At 41.8% G+C, this 10,661-nt stretch overlaps 1 protein-coding gene across 2 annotated transcripts in view; it reads left to right on the top strand.

The window, feature by feature from the left end:
• The window catches only part of kiaa1549la (KIAA1549-like a), a 233,270-nt gene that overhangs the window by 102,730 nt on the left and 119,879 nt on the right, over nucleotides 1-10,661 (top strand). For both annotated transcript variants that reach the window (XM_032523275.1, XM_032523276.1), the window contains exons 8-10: nucleotides 3,341-3,400; nucleotides 4,027-4,187; nucleotides 7,150-7,321. In XM_032523275.1, coding sequence (XP_032379166.1) covers nucleotides 3,341-3,400; nucleotides 4,027-4,187; nucleotides 7,150-7,321 — 393 coding nt within the window. The remainder of the gene's footprint in view (nucleotides 1-3,340; nucleotides 3,401-4,026; nucleotides 4,188-7,149; nucleotides 7,322-10,661) is intronic.

Here is a 10,661-nt window from a genome sequence, read left to right on the forward strand (position 1 = left end):
TGGAGGAACCCAAACAAAAGGGAAACGAGGGTATAGTAAAATGAAGGTAGTTTAATGACCACAGTGGATAAACAAGTAACACAAAGAGATGTACTGGGTGTTGTGAATAAACAACAGAACAAAAGGAGCACAACAACCAGTAACTTACAAAATATAATATATATAACAAACAAAAGACTAAACAACAAAAGTATTACACAAACAAAATCTAACTAGTAACCCGTACTAGGTTTACAATAATGTTTTCGCTCAACAGATTTCTAACAATGATTACTAAAGCAAAAGGTTTCTAAACCACAATCTAGTTGCAAACACAATTGCTTCTAGCCAAACCAAAGGACATTAATCAACCGCAGGGCAGACTGAACTAAGGGTTCAGGCGCTATCGATCCCAAACGCATGGCAGATTGAACTGAGGGTTCAGGCGCTATCTATCCCAACCGGGTCATCCGGGTTGATTGCAGGACGTTGATTGGCTGGGACCACGGCCGACGCACCAGTCAACAGCAAAAACCTAATTTTTTGTTTTCATATTGAGGCTTCTGGGAAATGCATGGAGTTGCCTTAATTTATTTAGTTCAGAAAAGTATTGTCATGGGCACCCAGATAGCTCAGTTGGTAGAGCGGGTGCCCATGTATAGAGTTTTACTCCTTGATTCAGCCGGCCCAGGTTCGAATCCAGCCTGCGGCCCTTTGCTGCATGTCACTCCCCCTCTCTCTCCCTTTTCATATCTTCAACTGTCCTGTCAATTAAAGGCCTAAAATGCCCAAAAAATAATCTTTAAAAAGAAAAAAAAAGAAAAGTATTGTCATGTAATCCATTGATTTCAACCATGTATCTGTATTCTAAATACCACCTATTTAAATTGTAACTGTAACGGAATACAGTTACTCATAATTTGTATTCTGAATACGTATAAATACGGCTTGGGGCTGAGTGCCACAGACATGGTAAGTAAGGAAGTATTGACAGAGCAACAATTCAATGTTGGTTTTGGTCTGTTCATTGGATTTTTTCACAGTAAAACAAATATAGATTACCCCCAGCCTCATCCTTCAAAACCTATTATTTATCATTTGCCTTTTATTAGATTGGAGCAGGAGCTTTTTCACTTTCTTCACTAATGGTGCAGCATAATTTAAATGAATTTGCTGGATTTATTAAGTGTTTATGTGAGCTTATTGTTGGAGAAGAGCTCAATGAATCCAGATGTGCTGTGTTAGAGAGGCATCAGGAAGGCAGCAGGCAGACAGTCAGCGCGGAGCAGAAACACTTGCTGGTATTAACAGCTACCACTTCTGCAGTGCCATTGACTTGAGTAAAACACAACTCTCGGCAGACAGCCAGCTCGGACGAGTTAGGAGGAGACAGATGGGGAACTAGGCAGATGGGAAATAGGGACAGAGCGGTTAAAGGATGAGGAGGACACAGTAAGAGGCTGACTGAGGGAGTGATGATGGATGGTCAAAATGGAACAGGTGTTTTAGGAAATGAATAGGCTGACATGGAAACAGGTATAGAATAAGGCAGGTGCAGAGGCACCCAGGCAGAAAGAACAGTTGATGATGCTAGTGTGGATGGACAGAGGAAGTAGACAGGGATAGGTGAGAATGTAGAGGTGATAATGAAACCTGACAAGAAGTGTTTTAATCCTATTTTATCTTCTGTGTCAAGGGCAGATCTCTTCCTCTGCTGATGTCAGACACACAAACATACTGCTGTCATATTTTCATTACTTCCATCGATCCCTAAAAACCTTGAAATAAACTAATCATTAGTTATAGATATTTATGAGTAAATAAATCATGTTGAAACTTTACTCAGAAGTAAAAGAATATACTAATTATAGGCATATATTTATTTCTATATTTCTTTCTAAACCATGTGGATGCAATAAAAAAAAAAACAGTTCATTTTTTCTGCAAAGATGCATTTCCAAGTTTAGCTGAAGCAGAAGTCTGAGTTAGACAAATCAAAATCTTCCAATACGTTTTCTAGCCCGTCAGAAATTGTGACATCCTGAGTAGCTCTACAAAACGTAAAATATTACCCGAGGAGTTTGTTTTCCAAACATCCAAATATCCACAATTTCTAAACATGGATATACATGTTAGCCAGGGTAAGTAATGACAAAATGATTAGATTGTAGTTGGTGTATATTTCATTTTGTCATGTGCTTTGGGTCCCTGTTTTGTCTTATCAATATATATGCTTATTAATTTGTATTGATAGTCAATATTACTAGTGATGTTTTTTGATGTTTTCTTTCTTACTGAGAAGTTAATTATTATATATTATTATGCACTCCTCTGCCCAATTACAGTCCAGATCACCTGCAGAACAGCTACGCCACACTAAATTCCTGTTACAGCCTACAGGAGTCTTGTGCTTTACCTATAACCACATTATGGAGTGTCTCTCCTACCGGGCTGCTGACAGGTGGTCAGCCGAAGTCAGTCACACTTTAGGGAGTTGTACCAGACTCTGGTAGTAGTAGTAGTTTAGCCCACTTTTCTGCACTCAGAGAGTGAAAGTATTGGAACATTGAGAATAAATCAGTCGTGGTGTGGTCCATTTCCATCACGCCACTCTATTCCCACTCTGTAGTTGGATAATTTTGAGATAAGACTCGCTTTGTGAAAAGTTTAAAGCATGCCAGGCTGTTATCCAGCCTTGTTTTGTGTATAATGACATTTATTGGGGGGAATCAGATTCTTCTCAAATGATTGACGTTTCAGGGGCAGCCCTAACACACACAAAACTTTTTGGTATCCCTTTAACAAAGTACACTGAATACATTTTGGGTCTCTGGATATGTAATGACTATGATATGTAATGTGTAGTGTGCAGCAATAATTTTCCCCTATAAATTACGTTTATAATGCGTTTTTAGGGAAACAGTTGCTTAATGAATTGTGTTTAATGGCAACATTTTTCAAAGAAGGGAGAAGTTTTGTACCGTACAGAAGTTGTAGAGAGGTGGTCAGGGTGGATGGAGCACAATACTTTGACATTAGAAACTGGGATCCGCATCCCATGGGTTGTTAGGGTTATTTTCAAATGTAATTGTCTGAACATAACAATTAAGAAAATATTTTGCTTTAGTTGCATGCAGGAATGAATGTTGTAGCAATGCAAATGAAAGAAGTTGTTAGCGAACACGTTGCAGATACGTTTTGTATGAACATTTTGATAAAATAAAATAAAATGAACGGTCTTGGTTAAATAGTTTATTAGAAAAATTGTATGAACATGTGGAAAGTTGCAAGTAGGATGTATGAGTTCAGGTTTTGGAAAATGCCTGTAACTTTTTCTCTCACTCTCTTTTTCTTTCTTCAGCCCTCGAATACCATAATCTCAACACGTCAATGGCAACCAAGAAATATTGGGTGATAACAGGTAAATTGGTCACACAAACACACACACACACGCACGCACACACACTTAAAAGTGCTTCTGGGTGATCAACAGTAATCAAGAGCTGCATCGATTGGACTAAACAGCAGTTAGTTTAACGCCCGGGTGCACATTCAGTGTGCAGTTCAGCAGAATTCCTGCAGCCCTCCCAGTCATAACCCGTGTGTGTGTGTGTGTGTGTGTGTGTGTGTGTGTGTGTGTGTGTGTGTGTGTGAGATGTCTGTCTGTTTGCTCCATCTCACTTTAAGCCTGCCTCTAGTAAGATAAGCATTCGGGAGCAGGATTGATGCAATCACTCTCATCTACTGTCTTGTGTTTATCTTACCCTCTTTCCTCCTTTGTTCTCCTCAATATGAATATTGTCCTCATATGATCTTCCTTTGGTACTTTCTCACGTCCTCAATCTTCACACTCTCTTTCCATTCACTCATCCTGTCCTCTCATCCATATTTTTCTTCCCTCCCTCTGCTCCTGTCCTTCCTCATGTTGTCTTTCCTACACCTTTCTCCATCCCTTCACCTGTTTCCTCTCTTACCCCCTCTTTGCTTCCCTGAACACCTCTTTACCCCTGAAATCCATCCTCTGTCCTCTCTCATCTCTCCTCATAGTGATCCAAGATGTGGACAGCTCCTCCCTGGAGGCCAACTACCAGAGCTTTGCAAACCTGATGGAGCAGCGGCTGGCTGAGCTTTTCCTGGTGGCCGGCAGGCAGGGCCCTCGGACGGCACGATCTCGGCGGGCCACCACCGTGGGGAGCTACACTGTACAGGTGGGAAGGAATGGGATTTGTTTTGTGTCACTGTGTGTATTACCAGTGTAGATGATGGAAGGATTTCTTAACTTGCTTTAAAAAAAAACAGTCGTGACCACGTCTTTGCTAACAAAATTATTTGAACAGTTTTCCCTTCTGCAAGTTTAGGATATGGACTCAGATTCTCAAAATCAGCAGCTCTATGAGCCTGTACCTACAGTACAGTCCCTGACAAAAGTCTTGTTGCTTATCTATTTTGTAGAAACACCTGCTATTACCTGACTTTTAATTAATCAATTGGTGTAAGAAATGGCTCATATGAAAAGCTAAAACCCTCCCAAATGATGTTCAATGCACTGAAATAAATTAGTTTAACTAAAAAACGATTAATTATTTAAACAAGACAGAAAGTTCAAATTTTGGCAAGACAAAAGTTTTGTTGCCTATACATAAATTGAACAAATTTACTACAAATACTAAAATATGTCAGCAAATTAAATAGTGGTGCTTTGAGATTCAAATTTAATATCTTGTATGACTTCCATGAGCTTGAAGGACTGCATCCATGCGGTTTGGCAAGGATTCATACAATGTATTGATGAAGTCACTGACAATAATTAACAAAGATATAAGAACATAATGTCAGCATCTATTTTACATACCGAGAATGCTACTAAAGGCATGGAACGTTGAAGATTTTTGCGGATATTATGGAGAAATGTTAACACAAACCTGTCCTGCTCATATTCAACTTTTCTGAACAATTCCCGACTAAATCCCATGGTGCAAAGGTCCTACATTTCTTAAAGGAACACACTTGCATGTGGAACAAACTACTACCAGCAATGGGAGAAGAAAAACATTTAAGTAAACTTATGTCCTGATGGGGACAGAACATGGGTATTAGTGCCAGCTTGAAGGTCAATTAACATCTGGGTTAGCTTCACATTCAGCTCCCTTCGTGAGCAGGGACAATTTAAAAACTCTCCTTGTTGGTGTGTTGAAAAATCCTCCAAAATCTAGATTATTATATCAGTAATTGCCTGCTAAGGAGAGCTGCTTTAATTATATATTTCTTCTTGAACTTTATTGGGTCAAGAACCACAAAAATTTTGACCATTGCCCCCAGGGGCTAAATAGTCATCAGAACGATAGCTGATGTCTTCTGAGATTGGAGCTGGAATGATGAGCTATTTTATAATCTAGTAATCATTGAGATTGTTTTTTAAGCAAAACTGCCAAACATTAATTTTAATCTGTGGGTTTTGGACAGTTGGTGGAACAATATAAGCAATTTTATGGCATCAAGTTGGACTTGAAAAACTGTCATGTACATTTTTTTTTTTGAACAGAGTCAGAGTCAGAGTATTGTTGCATCAAAAAAGAGAGTTCTCAAAACTGGCCCTGCTTTGACCACACATTGTCAATCCTTCAACATAAATAGGCAAATTAATTAAAAATGATTAAAACTATGATTGTAATACATGGTAAACAGGTCTCAAGTCTCCTTTAAGTAGACTTTCCTTATTTACTGAATTGTATTCTGTATGTGTCCTGCCCGGTGTTCCATATTGTGCAAATTAAAACAATTGACTACTCCTGGGCTTTATGCCTTACACAGCCTGAAGGTTTAATAGGAAGTCACAGATGACCAGTTTTATGACTGCAGAAATGGAGGAGACCGGGAGAGGCTTGCAAGAGAGAGGATGGGGGTGGGTGGTTTGGTTTTAAAGAAGGAAGAAATCATCCAGCCATTTAATCCCACACATCCCTTCTTTTTAAGACAAAATCAAATTACCAGACTTGATTAAAACATGGGATGTGTTTGTCAAAAAAAGAAGTGTTTGATGTATGATGAAAGGAAATTGAGATTTCAAATGACTCAGTTATCCTCAAGTGTCTTCCCCAAGTGCAGTTATCTTGCAGCAAATGGTTTGTCATGATCAAAGCAGCCGAGCCAATTGAGAACTTTGATTGGGCCGCTGTTGATATAGTATTTTAATCTCTTGGTTTGGAGAGATAAAGGATTGCATGTTCAATCTGTCTATAGACGATCTGTCTCATGTGAGTTTGTGAAATTGTGACGTTATTTAATCTATGGATTCATGTACAGAGACATTTTTCCATTTTTTTTGTGGTGGTGAGCACAAATTTTAAACTAATTTATTTTGATGGGAAGCATCTTTTTTTGCTAACAACACGATTACGGTAGCAGTATTAAAAAGCCAAAACTCTGCGTAAGCAAGTTGGTTGGGGTGGTGGATGGGTCAAACAACATAGGACTCTCCCCCTAGAGACCGGGGATTGCATCCCACATATGGTAGTTCCTTTCCGCGTTCTTCTTCTCCTAACCACAACCATCCCATTGTTGTTGCCGTCTCCTGCGTATGGTGGTTCCTTTCCCTGTTGTTCTTTTCTTAACCACAACCGTCCTGTTGTAGCGCGACCCGCGTGTGATGGTCCGTCCCGTTGTTGTCGCCAGTGTGTGGTATTTCATTTACACGTTTTTTCGTCCCCCAGAGACCGCGGATTGAGTCCTGGCGGCCGTTGTTGTCACGGTCTACCGTGTGTGGTGTTTCATTTCCTCGTTGTTGCGTCCCTCAGAGACTGCAAATCATGTCCTGGTGGCCGTTGTTGTCCCCCGGAGAAGGCTACTGCAGCCTAATCTCATGGCAGTTCGTAAAATGGTCACATTCCCATTCCATGGTGACCTACGCCAAATAAATGAGAACATTGTGTCCCTGTTGACAAAACAATAGATCAAAATTAAATGACTATTTCACAAACTGCTGTGAGACCGGGTTGGATATTCTCTATTTTTAAAATAAACCATGCCTAAGACACTCTTTTAAGCAAATTAGTTTAGAGCTGATATGTAATGATAATGTATTTGTATGTAGTTTGTATGTAGCCATAAAACGTTTTTACAAAATTCCATTATCAGCTTGAGATATTTTAGACTCTATTTGTCCCCTTCCAGATGGTGAGCATGCGTCGACTGCCTGGTCCCAAGAACCCAGCAGAAATGACCTATTTTGCACAGCAGAATGGAGCACCCATCACTGGCACCACCGCTGCCAAGACCCTTAGCAGTCTGGACTCGCAGACCATGGCTTTGACACTGGGATACTTTGTCCAAGTGCAGGCTGAATGTAAGTTTATTATCTTACTGTTTAGTGTGAATTTACATTATTGTGTATCATATATGTAAAGGACCAATCAAGTCAGGAACAAGAGGCACAATGCAAAGGTTTTATTTCCTCAAATGACAGTGTCCATGAGAAATGCTCCACATGGTTATCAACAAATTTAACCCTCTGAGGACGAAAGACGCACTGACGCATCCAAACAATGTTTGACAACACTCCTACTAAAAAAAGCAATATTAAAAAATGTGTGAATCTTAGATAAACTAATTTTAAAGCACCAAAACAATTTGCACAACACATCATAAGTTAAGGTTTGTTTTCAAAAGAGATTTGAGGAATTTCTAAAAGCGAACATCAATGTTTCAGCTTTAGCTTTAAATATTGCTCTAGAAAAATTGTGTTCCTTACTATACAGGAAAGCCGAGTTTGTTCTGAACATTTTGATATGAAACACATGGGGATCGGTTTATGCAAATAATGTCATGGTTTTGTATGTTTCTGATTCCTGTTTTGTTTTGGTAGTCTGATGTTCTGTCTTGTCTGTTGGTTTTCTCACCCTTGTGATTATCTAATTCACCTGTTTCCCAGCCCTTGTGCCACCTGTCTCTCGTTTCCTCGTCACCCTGTGTATTTAGTCTTTGTCTTGCCCTTGTTTTGCGTCAGGTCATGGTTTTTGTTAGTGTGTTCATGTGTGGAGTCTACCTTGTTGTCTTGGTGTTCCATTTTTGATATCTTGTTCTTTTGCTTCATCTTCATTCTGGACTTTGTTTTGCTTACAGCATTCAGGACTCCTTTTTGTTGGTATGAACTTTATTAATGGTTGTTAAATCCTCAAACTCAACATTCTCTGTCTGTCTCTGCATTTGGGTGCACTATTCCCTGGATCACGTGACAAAATGACCTGACCACTTGCACTTAGCAGAGAGGCTTATTTTTTCTGGTTTTATTTTGTTTTTCCTACCGTTTGCTGCTCCAAACTGACCTGGACATGCACATGCTATGTCCGATGAACTATGTGACTTGATTTGTGACCTGATGGAACTTCAAACCATGTGGAAGGAGACTGTCAGTGATTTTCAGAAAGAGGCAATCCTGTCATTTGCTCGAGTGAAGGTCAGAAAGACCTTGGTTAAAGGACTCTGTTCTTCACTGGCTATACACTTTATTTCCACTCCAACTCCTCCACCTGCTTTCGAGTTGTGTTCTTGTGAACTTGTTAGCCCCACCACGGCTCTTGTTCAGATTCCCGTCCTACCTCAGTGCTAGCTATTGCCCCCCAGACTGTCTGTTGCTGCTAGCATTTTGACTTCAGGTTTTTTGTCCGTCACCTGGCCTGCCTCCTTGTCTGTCCCTCCTGAACTTTTGTTAGACTGCCCTACTGCTACCTGGTCAGAAAACCCCCCCGACCACCAGCAGTCCTTTGAGGGTACCTGCCTGGCTATTTTTCCTAGGAACCGTGAAGGCCGCAAGAGAGGATGTGGTCGATTGTGGGTCCCAACGATATGCCTTCGTTGGGACCCATTCAACCTCTCTTCAGCCCAGAGCCCGTGATGTCCAGCGTCCCTGAGCCCGTGATGTCCAGCGTCCCTGAGCCCGTGATGTCCAGCGTCCCTGAGCCCGTGATGTCCAGCGGCCCTGAGCCCGTGATGTCCAGCGGCCCTGAGCCAGTGCTGTCCAGAAGCCCCAAGTCCATGCTATCCAGCAGGCCCCGATACCGTGTTGTCCTGAGAGCCATAGACTGTGCTGTCAAGCGAGACTGAGCCCGCTTTGTCCAGCGGACCAGAGCCTGTGCTGTCCAGCGAGCTTGAGCTGACTAGTCTACCCAAACTCCAGCTGCCCTACAGCAGTCTTGAGACCCAGCTGACGTGCAGCTGCCCAGAAATTCTGCTGACGCGCAGCCGCCCAGAACCTCCGCTGACGCGCAGCCTCCCAGAGTTCCAGCTAACGCGCAGCCTCCCAGAGTCCCAGCGGACGCGCAGCCTCCCAAAGTCACAGTTTACATGCAGCTTTACAGAGTCCCATCTGACGTCCGACCGCTCTCCCAGAGTCTTTGATGGCTGCTTTCAGTCTCTCTTCCCAGAGACTCCGGTCCCCAGTGTTTTGTCCCAGTTGATTTCTGTTCCTGTTGCCTTGTTGCGGAACCGTGGTGCAACTGCTGCGCCTCAGGACAGTATGTGTGTGTTGGATGGAGGCTGTGCGCTCTCTATCCCTAGTACTTTATGTGATATTTTGTGTTACCATTGGCGGTCACTAAAACACAGTCTTTAAAGCCTTGTACAATACATGCACTAAATGGAGAGATATCAGAGTGCGGGGTCTGGCCATAAAAAAACACCCTGAGAAGTTGGGGGTTTGGTGCCTTGCACGTTGGCAGTGCCCAGGAGGTGAACTGGAGCCTCTACAGCTACCAGTTAGCCACCACTATACTTTGGTTGGTATGGGGACTTGAACCAGTGAATCTCCAGTTCCAAACCCAACTCCCTACTGACTGAGGTACTGCCACCCATAATACATAGTTAATTGAAGTTGCAAAATCAAAATATACACTCTGTACTCTTATCAGATTTTAGTTTTTTTCAGAAACTGATGACAAAAGTGTTCCCTCTCACCTTACCTCCCTCACATTTTACCCAGAATCGATAATCAACAAAATAGTGAGAGACTAATAACCGTCAGCGCCCTACACAGCTCCTTCTAACAACGCTCCAGCAATGAACAGAACAACTGAAGTGTTTCAGTAACACTTAACAGTAAAATGTATTTTGTTTTCCTTAACATGGTCATATATGTATATATGTATATATATATATATATATATATATATATATATTGTGAAAGTATCATACTGCTCAATCCATATAGGTAAAAAGTGTCATTACAGTGCCATTACAGTCGTTCCCTGGCTGCAATGACGGTGCAGATGCAAATCAGCTTCCATCTGATCCGAAATAAACGTGTTTAACAGTTATTTCGTTGTCTTCTGCATGTGTTCTGCATTATTTTTATTAACATGCATTGGCCTACTTGTCACTATTGTTGTCGCGAGTTTGATTTAAACCCTACTACAGCTGTTTAGAGGGTTAGATATGGTTGCACTGGCACCCAGATGCGGAGTGGGACTTTTCCCGGTGGGACGGTACTGTTTCGAGGCTGCCTGGCGTGCGGCCGCTGCCTGGTGGCCGGTGTCTTACGACCGCTACCCGCCGGCCACTGCCCGCCGGCAGACCCGTGCATCGTGTCAGTGTCCATTCGCTCTGTAAAAGTAAAGATGAGCAGCGCAGCGTCCGTGGTCTCAGCTTCAGGTTATAGGACGCGCTCCGAAGATTAAGTGTGACGATATTAA

Source organism: Etheostoma spectabile, chromosome 8, assembly GCF_008692095.1.
Source record: "Etheostoma spectabile isolate EspeVRDwgs_2016 chromosome 8, UIUC_Espe_1.0, whole genome shotgun sequence".
NCBI classification, from domain to species: domain Eukaryota; kingdom Metazoa; phylum Chordata; class Actinopteri; order Perciformes; family Percidae; genus Etheostoma; species Etheostoma spectabile.